At 28.4% G+C, this 15380-nt stretch overlaps 1 protein-coding gene across 1 annotated transcript in view; it reads right to left on the bottom strand.

Annotated features, from left to right (window-relative positions):
- Positions 1–324: 324 nt before the first annotated feature.
- vir (VIR_N domain-containing protein) overlaps positions 325–15380 on the bottom strand; it is a 61283-nt gene continuing 46227 nt past the window's right edge. Inside the window, exons 33-41 of the mRNA XM_016048954.4 lie at positions 14814–14919; positions 12499–12656; positions 11449–11579; positions 11292–11368; positions 8924–9108; positions 8694–8814; positions 7513–7621; positions 6425–6622; positions 325–557 (exon numbers count right to left, since the gene is read on the bottom strand). Of these exons, the coding sequence (XP_015904440.2) occupies positions 476–557; positions 6425–6622; positions 7513–7621; positions 8694–8814; positions 8924–9108; positions 11292–11368; positions 11449–11579; positions 12499–12656; positions 14814–14919 (1167 nt within the window). The 3' untranslated portion in view covers positions 325–475. The remainder of the gene's footprint in view (positions 558–6424; positions 6623–7512; positions 7622–8693; positions 8815–8923; positions 9109–11291; positions 11369–11448; positions 11580–12498; positions 12657–14813; positions 14920–15380) is intronic.

Raw genomic sequence — 15380 nt, 5'->3', positions numbered from 1 at the left:
TTAACTTTTTTTTTTTTGCAACTAAATGCACTGTATCAAATTTCTCACTGGGGATTTTTCGTCATTGTATAAATGTTTAGCTATGACTCCTTAGCCAGATTTTTATTAATATACAATAAGTTATTACTATGTTTTTCAGGATTCATTTCATGCTCCTAACACCTTTTTTGTTTTGTTTTTGACTTTTTAAATCTAACTCAAAGGTGTTTAGCTCTGACTTCATAATTAGATTTTATTTCTACGTTTAACTAGATTTTGTCTATAACTTATTTGAACACTAGTGTTCAGATTTTATTTTAAGATAGTTTCAAAAAGAATTGCCAATGAAAGTTATGACTTGTTTTATTTTTATTTGAATATCAACAAAATAATTTACAGATGACCACTTTTTTATAACAGAAGCATATTTGTTCATCTTGTGACTTGTAGATGTTTTATCATGAAATCTTTAAAGTTCATTAAAGGTTCAACAGCACTATCGAGTGAAGGAACGATTATGTCTATTATTCATATCTCTACGTCCACCTCCTCTGTTTGCAGAATTTGGTGTTATAAATCTGAAAAATAAAGGTATGATAAAAATTATTATGACAACATTATGTATAAGTGCTAATATTTAAATCACATAATTTGAATTGCATTTGATTTGTTTATGCTTTTCATAGATTTACTTCTACGTTTTAATTTTCTGTTTATACACTAATTAGTTTTGTCTAGAATTTCTATGCTGTTTTAAAAATATTGTTCTTCTAGCTGTTACGTACAAACAACAATTTTTTGACTTGATAGATTTCCTTAATGCAAAGCACCATCTATATTTTCAAGTTGACTGGAGTATTTTATTGACTTTGAACTGTGTATTTTTCACACTTCAGTTAAAACTCGTGCTACTTATGAGGAGGTATATTTTTCTATTTGTTAGTTAAAATGTTCCATAAATAGTGCAATCTATATTTTTTATCAGTACTATACTGCATTTTATGTAAAGAAGATATATATTTTCTTTTTGAAAATTTCAGAAAAAATGCTAGAGGGTTTTATTTATGTTTACTTTGATACCTTTGTATGCAAAAGATTATGACTTCATAAGTATTAAGTAGTTTTATAATTTAATTTATTTTTGACTTTTCATGTAAATGTTAGAACTCCTTCACATTTTTTTTTTACTTATTTTTTTATATCTATGGAGCTAATTATGCCTATCAAAAAATTTTAAAACCTGTTAATCCTAAAATAGTATACTGTCAGAGAAAAGTAATTATTTTATTGATTAAAACTTTCATCTTACTTACAAATCAAATTTTTGACGTAAGGGTAAACAAAATTTAAAACCAATGCAAAGATTTTATAAGACGGAAAGATTTGCACAATTGGTTATACAGATATGGCCAAATTAACAAAAGGATTTAAACTCTTAACCTCTGCGCTGACATGACGACTCTGCGGAGTCATATTTTGAGTCAAAAACCTGAATTAGCTAAAAATATGTATTCAAGTAATTGATAAGAATATCTTCTTGGCTCTTTAAAGCTTGATTAGATAGGTTGTGTGTGCAAGACAAAAGAGCAGATCATCAGGCCAAAGGTTATTTAGAGTAACCTTTTTTGCTTTCCTGCATAAAAAAGAGAAGTGAACACATGGAATAACTTTTGATCTAATAATAAAGTTTTTCACAAATGAAGACTCAATGTTAGCAGCTTGAGGGCAAGCTAATTGGTTAGTTAAATATTTTACGAGGTGGGACAAAAAAAAGCCCTATAATTTTTAATATACCTTTATTAAATATAAAAAAATTAACAAAATATAATAATAAATTTTTTTGGTTTCAAACTGGATACTTTTGTCAGCGATTCAAAGGCACAAATGCTTATTGAAATTTTCAGTAATGAGCCACAAGTCATCTACCTTAAATCTATCCCATTTCCGCTGAAGGGATTCCTTTCAAGAGTAAGGTTTGTGTGGTTTAGTATCTGCCTCAGAACTGTTTGGCCTTGTGAGCTGGTGCAGAGTCTTGTTGAAAAACCCTTTTTACATTGCCGAAGTACAGCAGCTTCTAAAATGTCCCGTAAGCACGCTCTTTGACTCTCAAAATATGGAGGACAGCCCCAATCTGGGATATATTATTTTAATAGTAGAAAAGCAGTCATAAGTTTGGACCCCTTAGTTTCACTGTTAGCATATTTGGCTGCATATCAAAAGCTTTTTATGCAAATTGAAAAGTTCTGTACACAAATAAAATTTGTTTAGTCAAAGTTAATTCTATGTGAAAAATTTTAATTAATTTTATTATTTTGTTTCATAATAATCTAAAATATTTTACATTATTTACACAAAATTTGAACAAAATTGAATAAATAGTTCTAAATTATCTAATTTTAAAAAGACGTATGTTCAAAGTTCTTGAGAGAGTTTAATTTGACTGATTTTGTGTGTCATTTAAAATGTAAAATCTCACAATTCAAAATTTTCTGTGTATTATTAAATAATTATTAAACATTAATTTTTATGTGGAACAGGGGTGAAAGTTTCAAAAATTGTCAAGACTGAAAATGTCAAAATCAGAAGTGGCGTGTCGTCCCGTCCAATAATTTTAAGTAAACAAAAAGTTATATATTAATTCTTTTCATATATAATATAGTGTATAAATATAATATTTATACAATTATATATTTTTGTGAGTCCCCATTTCACTTCTAACCAATACCAATTTTTTTTCTAAAGAAAGATATAAACGGAAATTTATTTGCGCAAGCGCGGAACTTACTTATCGACCTTAAACAGGAAGGTGAAGTCACATGTTGCAGTTACGTGTTCCCCTACACACCTTCGCGCATTTGAGAAAACCGGTTCTCTCCTCTGACATTAACCTATATACGGAACCGGGGGAAAGAAAGAAAGAATGAATCGGTCGTTTGGGAATTTTCACACTGAATCCGTCTATCGCATGTAATTAAAAAAACAAACTTAGAATTTACTTATAGTAATATTGCTTTTCGCTCTGTCTTGTGAGGGTTTTTTTAAAAAGATGGAAATGCATCAAAATATGGAAAACTTTCACCCCTGATGTGGAATTATATTTGTCTGAAAAAATATTTAGATTCATTTAAAAAGTTGTCAAGATACAGTAAAATGAGAAAAAAATTAACACTAAAAAGTAAAAACTTTCAACCACTCTCCTACCTAAACTAGAAGGAACTTTTTAGACTAGCTACCCACAATATTTTGAGGTCACAAATTCAATTATCCGTCAAAAAAGGGCATGTGTATGTAGAGAAATGTGTTTACATATCTAATTTTGTAACTTAAAGTCTTCTCTAACTAATTAGCATATTTAAGGTTAGGCTCTCAAACCATTAAATCTTAGCAAAAATAATACGCTCTCCTAACCAAAATATGGGGACCATATTTTTTAAATTGCGGCTACCTCCTATATTTTGGGGGTCAAATTTCTGAATCCGCCTGGAAAAAAAGTATGTTTTGTGACTGATTTCATAACTTAAATATCATCTGCGCTAAATAATTAGCATATTTAAAGTCACCCTCTTGAACCATTAAGATTGAGTCCTAGAATGTGAAGATCCGATCATTAGATCAAAAGTTATTCAGATGGATTCATTTTTTTTGTTGCACCGTAGAGTGCTCAAAATAAAAATAAAATTTTGATCTAATGAACAAATTAATACTCATAGGTTTGAGGACACGGTACTTTTTCTGAACACATCTTTACTTTAACAGATTTGGATTCTTAACCCTCAAAATTCAAATGAGTCAAAAATCCAAATAATAAAACATAATTAGTCTCATCCTGAAAAATATGGTATCAATAGTTTAGGCAGATGAAAGTTTTCGCCACTGAATGCTAATTTCTTCATTTGTTCAAAAAGTCTTTTAATTTTAAAATTTCCTTTCCTCAAAAACCGGTTTCCTTGAAATATTATTGTAGAAATCAATATATCTTAAAATATTTTTGACTATTAGTAAATTAAGTACTAAAAACAAATTTTGCATGGAATTATCTTTACATAAACAAGTTTTATAATTGTGTTCAAATATTTCTTAATTAGAAATACACAGAAAGGACAAACAACATTAAGAGGCCCAAATTTTTTAACTCTCCGACCTAGACTATACAAACTGTAATTTTTGCTGATTTTGTGCAATTTTTAGTGTTCGAAAAACAGTGAGCAGTGATTGGAATTTCTCATACTAAGATTAAATGGTTTGAGGGCCTAACCATAAATTAGAGTAGACTATATTTTAAGTTACAAAATTAGATATGTAAGCAGATTTTCTCTATGCCCTTTATTGATGGATAATTGAATTTGCGATCTCAAAATTTTGTGGGTAGCTACAAGTCTAAAAATTTCCTTATAGTTTACGTAGGAGAGTTTTTACTTCTTAGTGTTAATTTGTTTTCTCATTTAACTATATCTTGAAAATTTTTTAAATGAATCGAAAAATTTTTTCACACTAATATGTAAAATAATTTTTAATAACTATTTAATAATAGACAGGAAATTTTAAATTGTGAGGCATACAAGATTTTACATTTTAAAATATAAAATCAGTCAAATTAAACTTTCTTGGAAATTTAAACTTAAAACATAAATCTTTTAAAAATTAGATTATTAAGAAACTATTCATTCAATTTCGTCCAAATTTTGCGTTTTGAAAAAAAAAATTATTAACGTTTTTCACATTGAGTTAATTTTGACTAAACAAATTTTATGAATTGCTAAAAGTGAAATTGAGGGGTCCAAACTTATCGCTGTCCTTCGACCTTGAACTATTGGGCCAATATTTCTCAGATTGCGGCTATCCCCTATATTTTGGGAGTCAGAAATGCAAATCAATTGAAAAAAGTTTTTTTTTTTTCATTCAGAGAAAGTACATTTTTGTAACTTAAAACATCTGCACTAATTTAGCATATTTGGAGTCACCCCCTTGAACCTTAAGATTAAGTCTTAGAAAGTGAATATCCTATCATCAGAACAAAAGTTTTTTTTAATCCAATGATTATATAATGAGTTTACATATTACGAGTTGAATTGCTAGAAAAACTAATCTAATTATTTCCTAATATATTGTAAATTTTTGAAAATATTAATACCAGACGATGGTATAGAAATACAAAAAAATAATTTAAATCACATCTGACTAGTAAGATGTGAATGCAATCTAATTTTAAGAGAAACTAAACAATGGAAACTTTCCAGTAATAGAGATATCCAAAGGCCAAAAAGGATGTCAGTCAACAGTTAGCACAAGGCATTTATTTATTTATTTTCCTCAAGATGTGAGTGACAAAGCCGAATTGAGACTGAAAGGGCTACAGATAAAATTTCAATGTGTGTGGCTAAACTCAGCCCATTACAAGAGTGTACAGGCATTAAAAATTTCAGGAAGTACTACTGTTCTAGAGATTGTGGTGAACAATCGATGAGAAAAAAAATGTGAAAAAAGATTTGCCACTCCATGTTCTTTGTGTCTAGCTTTTAAGGTGGCTATAGTTTCCCAGCCCTACAGGTTATAGTCCTGACATTTCATCTCAAACCTGCTCTCATCGTTTTGAGAATTGATAATGTCAAAGGGTTGCAGCAAAGCTTTAAAGTACATTTTGGAAAATGCACACAGTGTCTTCCTCATCACCTTCAAATCTTACAGGAGGCAATGTATCAGTACAAGAGGAAGTTATTATGAATCCTTTCAATGTGTTGTAATAATCACACCAGTCAGTGTTTTCAAATTAAGTCATTGACATCGTTTTCCAGAAAAGCCGTGATGCAATCAAAATTTTTAAGTACAAGAACCAGACTTATATATGACATAAATATGAGCTAAAATATTTAATTGGTAATTGTGAATACACAGGATTTTTTTTTTAAAAAATAAAATTTGAATAAAGATAACAGTAACTGCACACAACTTTTTTTTTTTTTTTTTAAATCCTTAGCCATAAAAATTTTATTTGAATTTTTAATTAATTAGCAGAAGGAATCTAAAAAGATTCCCGGATTTCCTAAGTATAAATCACAATGAATGATCTTAAGATATTAATAAATTAAAATGACAGTTTTCTTATTTGCTTATTATTATTACTCTCGTTGATACCATAGTATACAAGGTTTTCTTCATTTAAATGATACCTATATAAATTGTTAAAAATTCACATTAAATCTGGTTTACAATATTTTCCATAATGATAACCAAACATAGATGACATTATCTTTAATTATCTTGACAAAACAAGTTGATATTGTCTTTAATATGTTAGATAAATGAATAATAAAAAACAGAAGGAAAAACCGTTAGTAACTAAACATTTTAATTTCAAAAAACGTGTAATCCCTGTTTAAATCTCACTGAGAAGTTGAACACATATATTCAATTCATTATACGCAAATTAATATAGCGGTGTTAGTACCTTTGATTTTGGGATTTGTTTCGATTGTCTTGCCAATGGCCTTGAGATTGTTGTCCCATTCCACCTCCAACTCTAGAACCTCTTGAAAATCTTCCTAATGGAATAATATTTGAAGTTCGACCCATATCAGGATAAGAATCTCTATTTCTTTGACCAGGTCTGGAATCTTGTTGTCCAAATGGAGAATTATAATCACTTCTAAAACAAACATGATAAAAAAGTCTAAATAATACAAATTATGTTTGTTAAGCAATATTTTTTCAAACTCTTATACCTTGAAAAATAATATTTTTTTATGCAATGCACACAAGCTTAAAAACATACTTGTTACAACAAAAAGGAGGAAATAATTACTGAAATGTAATTTAAAAGCATCAATGGAATATATGCCTCGTATCTTGTCATGTAATCTTGTTTCCTACTATTATGCTGTTGGCAGTACTCACTCTTGTTTTATTTAAATTTCGTCTAACTATATCACAAAATATATTTAAAGTACTGAGAAAAAATTTTTTGTGATTGTTTAGAAATGCAGAAGAGAAATTAATTCAAGTAATAATATTATGCATTATTTTACAATTATTTGTTTTACATTAACGAAAAACAAGGCAGATATAAAGGAATTTTAGCAAGTGAGCAGCATTTATATTTTATGGAGAAAAATTATTAGACCTAGTGTTTTTAATCATTGCCAAAGATCATACCCTAATATGAAAGTTTAAGATAATAATATTTACCCCCATATCTTTATATTTTTTAACTCAGGATAGATGAACTCTTTAATCAAGCACCAGCACTAAGTCTTATTTGTTAAAAAAAAAAAAAAATTCGTTAAAAATTTTATATTTTCTTTAATTATATATTTTTGATTTTTTTTTTCTTATTCCTTAAAAGAAAAACCTCGTAGTATAAGTCCAACAACAAAAAGGCTAATCCATGATCCATCTACCATCATCGCCAAGAAGTTATATGCAAATTAATCAGATGAATAACAACTAATTGTAAGAATAAAATATTGTACTTCAAAATTCAATCATATATCTTTATAATGAGTTTAAAAATTAACAGATAAAAAAGGAAAATCCTACCTAAAATTATTTCTTTGATTATTTCCTGGCGACAGCTTTTGACCAGAGTTTTGATTAGAACGATTATTCCAGGCATTATTAGATATTCTTCCACTGCCACGATTTCCTCCTGTGATAAATATGTTAACACAATAGGTTATTTTGCTTCTTTTCACACAACACGAAAATACTTACTGTAAATTATTCCATTCCAATGAATAAAACCTTCATCTACAAAGTTGTTTGAAGTAGCAGTAACACAACAATTAAGACATTCATTATGTCTCGCATCAAATTAACAAATCAAAACTAACTATAAGCTAATTTGCATATAAACTAAAATGTTTTTGACAATGAAAACTATCGTTAACAAAACATGAACTGTTTTAATGTTCTAAGCATTAAAATATCCGAACAATCTATTTTTGTTTACTTGGAGAGCTGATCTATCTTTCATTTTAAACTTAATGCCACAAATAATCGTATTTTCTTTTTTTTTTTCTAAAAACTGTAGGTAAATAATAGCCATTTTTTTTTCGGTATTTCATGTAAAAACTATCCATAAAAAGGAAATGCTATATATTTTAATTACGTGGACTTATGAAAGCATTCAATTGCATGGAAAATTAGAAGGGGGGGATGGTCAACATAACCATTTGCATCATGACAAAGATACATTAGTTTCAAAGTAAAAATAAACACATTTATATGCTTGCGATACAAATGGGTTTCAAACGTTCAGAATATTTTTTTAATCAAATGTTATTCCCTCAAACACCAAATACAACACATACATTATAATATAAATTTTAGCAAGTAGTTTTTTACAAACTAATTGATATGCAAAAATTATCTTCACGAAATACGTTTTAAAAAATATTATTTAATTTAGTTTTAAAAAAGGCACTTTTCTATTCTTGCCAGGCTGAGAAAAGAATTTGACTCAGGGTCAAAAAATAAACTGCAAGATAAATAGTGTGTTATGTTATGATCAATTTGATGTTATGTTGCATATCACATTTTTTGCAACACTGATAGTTTTAGTTATGTTAATCAAACATATTACATCAAATTACAAATGATATTTCATACTTAAAATAATTTAAATCACATAATATCATAAACTATCTAACTACCTTACCTGTCAAACACATTAAAAATATTAAGTTCAAAGTTGATGAAATGTTATATAAGCATCTCACCTCTATTATTATCCCTCCTGCCATAGGGCCCTGGTGGGCTAAAAAATCTACCACCAGCCCCTCTTGTAGAAGAAAATGCTTGATTTCTTTCAAATCCACGCCCTCTGCCTCTTGTATTTTCCTAAAAAAAAAATTTTTACTGAATGAGGACAATATTATATAAAGTTTAAATCCTTTATTATTGTAATACTTCATAAACATTGAGAATATTTTTCAAGTAAAACAAATACCTTTTGTGGTCGTTTAACTTGAGCTTGAGATGTACCTCCAGAATGATGGCTTTCAAGAGCTACAAAATCATCTACATGCATTGATGGAGGACGACTAGTATTAGGTGGTCGAGATCTGAATGGATCGTTGGCCCTCGATGTGTGGGAATTGCCTCTGTTAAAGCCACGGCCTCTCATTGGTGCAACTTAGAAGAAAAGTTTAAACAAATAAAAAATCACAACGAAGTTATTTAGGAATACTTAAAAGTTAGTTTTTAAATGTCAATAAACAAATGTAGTTCTTTTTAAATCTCATGAACTTTAAGTCAAGTCTGATGACATGCATTTAAAATAGTTTATAGCTGTATATATAATAATCACTAATATACTTAAGTAATTAACCACATGTTTATTTATTCTTAACTATATTAGTATAAGAAATAGCGTGTTATGTTGTGATCAATTTGATGTTTTTGTTGCATAGCACATTTTTTGCAACGATAGTTAAGTATGATAATCAAACATATTACATCAAATTTTAAATGATATTTGATATTTAAATCAAATGATTTTATGATGATGTACAACTCTGAATACAATTTACATATAATTATGTTCTATAGAGCTACAAAATCAATCATTCGAGATCTGTAATAATGGTACAGATTTCTCCATAATAAATTAAGACATTTCAAAATTAAATCTCTATGTGTGCTTGATGGAAGGGCTGGTCTTGCTTTTGTAATTTATGAAAATGGAACAGAGAAGGTTACTGCCAAGCACCGACTACATGATGAATGTACTGTTTTCCAGGCTGAACTTTTGTGTATAAACCTGGTTGTTAAATGGATACAAAATTCTTTTAGTGAAAACCAAATTTTTAAATATCTCATTTGTACAGATTCTCTTTCTTCACTTTTTCTTTTGCGTGACACGACTTCTACTGAGAAGCTTGTGGTGGAAATTCACTCGATTTTGAACGCTCTTGAAAACGTAACTATTCATTTTTCTTACGTTCGTGGCCATAGCGGTATTTTGGGCAATGAAAGAGCAGACCAATTGGCTAAGGAAGCTACGTGTGGTGATATAGACTTAAGGGTGTCTGTTCCAGCTTCTCACTGGAAGCGCATCGCTAGAGATAAAATCATTGCAGACTGGAATGCTGAATTTCTTGCTTCGCCTCGGTCCCTTTGGACGAAAAGGTTCTTTCCAACCATTTTTCACCGTTTGCAATGTAAATTCTTTGCAACTGATTTTAAATTGACCCAAATTTTAGCAAACCATGGAAATTTTAAGAGATATTTATTTCGTTTCCATCTGCAGACCAGTGGAATTTGTGCTTGCGGTGATGCTGATGAAGATGCTGAACATATTCTTCTTCACTGTAGTCTGTATGCGAGTGCCCGAATGAATTTAAAGACTGATTTGAGACGTCTTTCTATTTGTTGGCCACCTGTCTTATCAGAACTGGTCAAAAGTATTGAAAGTCTTGCGAAATTTTGTTTTTAATGTAAATTTGTAAATTTTTCTCCTTTTGTTTTCTACTTACAACTGTAAGCCTCATGCTATACTTTGTGGTGCATGAGGAGTTTTAAGTCGTTTAAATAAAAATAAAAAAATTAAAAAAATGTGTGCAAATTGATTCAAAATTGTAGGTAAAAATTAAAAGATAATTTAATTGAGAGCTGACTAATGCATAATTCTTCAGATTGTCAGAGAGAGAGTAAACCACAAGATTTTTATTCAGAAGACTCAAATTTACGTAATAGGTAGAATGTTAAGAATCAGTAAAACCTGTATAAAAATGATTACATCGTTACAAATTACAAAAAATAACTCATCTGCATACTCATTGTGAACAAAAAAACTTCAACCGCCTTTTGTTCAAACTAAAAGCAAATGTATAGAAATTAACCTTTCAACTCAGAAAAAAAAAACTCTTAAGAATATATACACATATGTTTAAAAAAGGTCAGGCCTGTAAGTTTTAGAAAATAATTTTGCATATAAATGTAACTACATTGGGACCAACTTCTAATGACATTCAAGACTTAAGGATGAAAATTGATACAATGGTAAGATTGTTTTAGAGTGTAGATAAGGATGAGTGTATAGTTTTAACATGGGTATCTTTATAACAAAGTGAAAGTGCTGAGATAACATTTAAGATAGGTCATGTATATTTAATAACAGTTACTTTACTCTTCAACTTTTATTCTAAAAATCAAAAATTATTCTCATTTATTTCTATTTTGATATGTATTACCACTATACTACAACTATAACCACCCTTGTAGAGTAAGTAGTAACACTCGACTTTTTTTTTATGTACTTTTTTAGAAAATTATAATGGACATTTTTAGAAAATTATAATGGAAAATAAACTCACTAAATGGTCTTTTATTGTTCACATCCACAAGAGCTGGATTGATAAAGGGAGCATATTTTCTCTTTCCACAAATAGTGCTGTAACACAAAAAAATTAAAAAAAGATATGTGTAATATAACTTCATCAACAAATAAGCAATCTATGTATATATATTTACCTTATGCCTTTCTTTTTTGTCTTTAAATCGTTATCACCTTCTGTACTTAAGCATAAATTCTCTAAAGACAATTTTAAATTAAATTCAGGAGAGATATTCTTCTCAGCAATAGATACCAAATCAACAGTTACCTACATAAAACAATTAATAAAATTTACAGAAGGGTTCAAATTTTTACAAAATTGAATTAAGAAATAATTAACTAATAGAAATATTCTTAAAAGGGCCAAAAGAAAATATTTTTATTTTATTTTTCATTTTAACAGAACATAAAATTTAATGTATAATAAATAAAAAGTGCATAGCAGTTAATTGTTCTTTTTAAATAGTATTTCTACAGCAGTTTATTTATAATAAAACAAGTGTAGAAATATTTTTGTAATTTCTAACAAAATAGCTACAACTTTCAAGACGATGAGCAAATGGCAGTCCAAGAATTGTTCCTTAAGTTGAAGCAAATGCAGTATTTTAAAGTAAGTAAGAATGAAGGTGAACAAAAGAAGTCGAAACTAATAATTTGAAAATGAAATATAAAATTACCAGAAATTACACCTTCTACTTTTAATGTTTAAATCGTGAACATAACAAAACTTTATAAATGCAGAGTAATAAGATGTTGCAAAATCAAGCTTATTATTAAGCTATCAAAAATTGAAGAACATTGATTAGAAAATCCAGTTATAAAATTGTTTCTTACCTAAATGTAAGTAAAATCTAATATTTATTTCAATTAAAGATCCCTTAAGAAAAAAAAATGTATGGAACTTCATAAGATATAAACTTTCATAAAAAGATTTAATTTAAAAAAATCAGCTGAGCTTTGATCTTAAGATACGAAGGCTGGTGGATAAGAAAAGGCTTTATGGATTTCATATATGCCACAGTGATTTTATAAATGGACAGCTATAAAACTGTCCCAATTAAAAAAAAATTTAAAAATAAAATAAAGTACATTAAAATTCTCTAGTGCATAGAATGTTTTAAGGTAAAAGTGACATTGAAACATATGTTGATTTTTATTTATAATTAAGGAATTATAAGCACTCTTACTTGCTCTTGTTCTTGATCGGCATCATCTGCTCCAGGTAGAGACAACCAATAAGCAGGACTTAGTCTGCCTTCTTCCACTTCACCAACCATGAAAATAGCCCGAGAGGAAAACTGTGCCGACTGACTTTCAGGTGCCGGAAGTACAGGTTCTACAACCTCTGAAATAATAAAAATTTACAAATTTTAAGTGCAAACTAAACAGTACAAAAATGGTTACATAATTAGGTAAGGTTAAAAACAGATTTAATTTGAACTACAAATTTACTTTGATATACATGTATAATCTATAAATTATAAATCCCAATAGTAATACCCAAAGATTACATGATTCCCATAACATTACATTATATGATACCCAAATAAATTATATAATTTACCTGCCAACTACAAATAAAACACAGTTAACCTCATTTACGGCAAACCTGAATTTAATGAGAAAACATTTAGCAAGAAAATTTTTTATTAAATTATTGGCTTAATGTTAAAGCATCAAAAATAACCTGTAATTACAAGAATGGTTCTGATTCAAAGAAGAATTTTTCTGTTGAAAATTATTTAATTATAACTTTGTGAAAAAAATTGCAATTCACACCCAAAAACAATATTCAGAAAAAAGTGCAAATTTTTTAAAAATAAATAGGCATTAGTACAAATTTATTTCTTTATGTGCATGTTGTATTGTCTAATGATCACCAAAAAAATCAATCAATCAAAAAGAATTTATGAATTATTTCAATTTGGTGTAAATAAAGAAATAAAAAAAAAATAAGCTGCGTTTGATCATTTTCTAGTTCATTTTTTTACATCATAGCTTTTATTTTTTAATAAATTGGGTCAACTCAAATTTACAAATACTGTGAATCAATGAGTGAATTGTCTTGATTGTTTAATAAAAACAAAGGAATACATATTACTAGCATAAATAGATATATCATGAAGTAAGTAACAAAACAAAAGAGTACCTAATACAAAACAAAAATATTCCAGAACATTAATCTATATCCATTTCACAAATAAACAAAAACAAGGTCATTTTTTAATTTTATTTCACTAAAAAGAATTGAGCAAAAACTTTATTTTATGAAAATTATTTGCAAAAAATATGTTTCAGCTACTTTATGAGTTTACAATTATATGCTATTATACCATATATATTTTACAATTATTAGGGGCTGGCTGAAGATTCTATGTTCTGTTAGGAAAAATATAATCTAACATCCAACAAAATACAGAAAAACCTCCTGTTATGGACACTACTGCAAAACATGCGCCTCTCATTACGGACATTTTTTTAATTCCCAGGGAATCTTCTGTGAATAAGTCATTATGTATATTCACCGCAAAGTAGACACTTTTGCCCTGAAACATTATTTTCTATTTCTTTAAACCGGATACTTGCAAGAATAAAACTATGCAACTTTTCACCATTTTTAAAACACAAATTTTTTTCCTTATCCATAACTAAAAATATAGTTACGCTATTTCACTACTGAAGAATCAATCTTTCTTCTGTCATCTTGCCTTATATTTACAAAGAAAGGAGAGAAAATGATATGGACAGTGGCATCTTTTCATCTGGACCACACAGGTTATGAGACCTGCAAGTTGAAATGAAGTCTTAAATGCTCTCAATGCTTCTTCCCCACTGAAAATTTCTTTAATTTTCTTATCAATTTGAAGACGAAGTAGTACTTAACACAGTTGGGGTAGAAAAAAGAAAATAGATGTATCATCTTTGTGTTGTTCGTGTACAATGAAACATTTATTCAGACACTTCATAGATGATCAATTGTGAATAATCAACTCCTTAGGTCCTCATGCCCTACAAGTATGCATTGCTTTGCTTTCTTCTGTGAATTGTGGGAGGTTAACTTTCAAGGAAGTATTAACAATGCTTCCTATCAAGTGATAGGTAGCTGTAAGGGAGTGTAAACCTAATTATTGAAACTGACTGAGGACTAAAAGCTCTATCCAGTATATGACTAACTTGAATATCTGAGTTAATAGGAAAATTATATTAATTTTTCTGTAGCTACATCTAGAATTCTTTTTGAATAGAAAATTTTTTTTTTAAAGTTTAAATAAATATCCTTGTAGACAGTTACTGTAGATTATTTAATTATTTCTTTATCTTATAAAATATTCTTAAAACAATTTACAGTGGTAAATTTCTTTATTAGGGTACCTTTCCCATAAACAGACAATTTTTTCGGTCCCAAGAATGTCTGCTTAACCGAGGTTTCACTGTATTTAACAATTTAGGTTAAATTTCTTGTGGGGTGAAAGCAATAGATGAACAATATTAATAACAATACCTTTCTCTGATTTCTTTTCTTTAGTTAAAGTGCTGTTTAGTAGCGTGAGAAGAGATGAATTGCTTTCAATTAAACTTTCAACAGCATCTTCATCATTTCCAAATTCCTTCAAATAAATAATAATAAATTTTCTTGTTGATGAAATAATTATAACAAATATATAATATTAGCATAATTAATATTATATATCAGCAAAATTATATAATTCAGTAATTACATTGTTTTATGTCGCTTAAAAAATAAAATATAAACAAAAATTATAATTCTCTGCTATGATCAGAACTTTAAAAAAAACAGTTAGAATAAAAATGCTTAGCTACAAATTTTTTTGCTAAAAAAACATTTCTTCAAATGCATGAAATTATTTAACAGTGTTTTCCGAAGTTCTTCCACCAAGGAAAATAAAAAAGCAACAGTTTACACTAGAGCCAATGTTACCATACATTATCTTGCTATGCAGAATTATCAGAGCCTAGGAAAGTACTCGTGGCTTAAATATTTTATAAGGTAACTTTTTTTAAAAATCACCGCTTGGCAATTTTTTTCACCTAGATAAAATTTATCAAA

This window comes from Parasteatoda tepidariorum, chromosome 3 (assembly GCF_982258835.1).
Source record: "Parasteatoda tepidariorum strain Cologne lab strain chromosome 3, Ptep-v5.0, whole genome shotgun sequence".
Classification (NCBI taxonomy): Eukaryota; Metazoa; Arthropoda; class Arachnida; order Araneae; family Theridiidae; genus Parasteatoda; species Parasteatoda tepidariorum.
The sequence above is the reverse complement of the archived record's forward strand: the minus strand, read 5'-3'. Positions and strand labels throughout refer to the sequence as shown.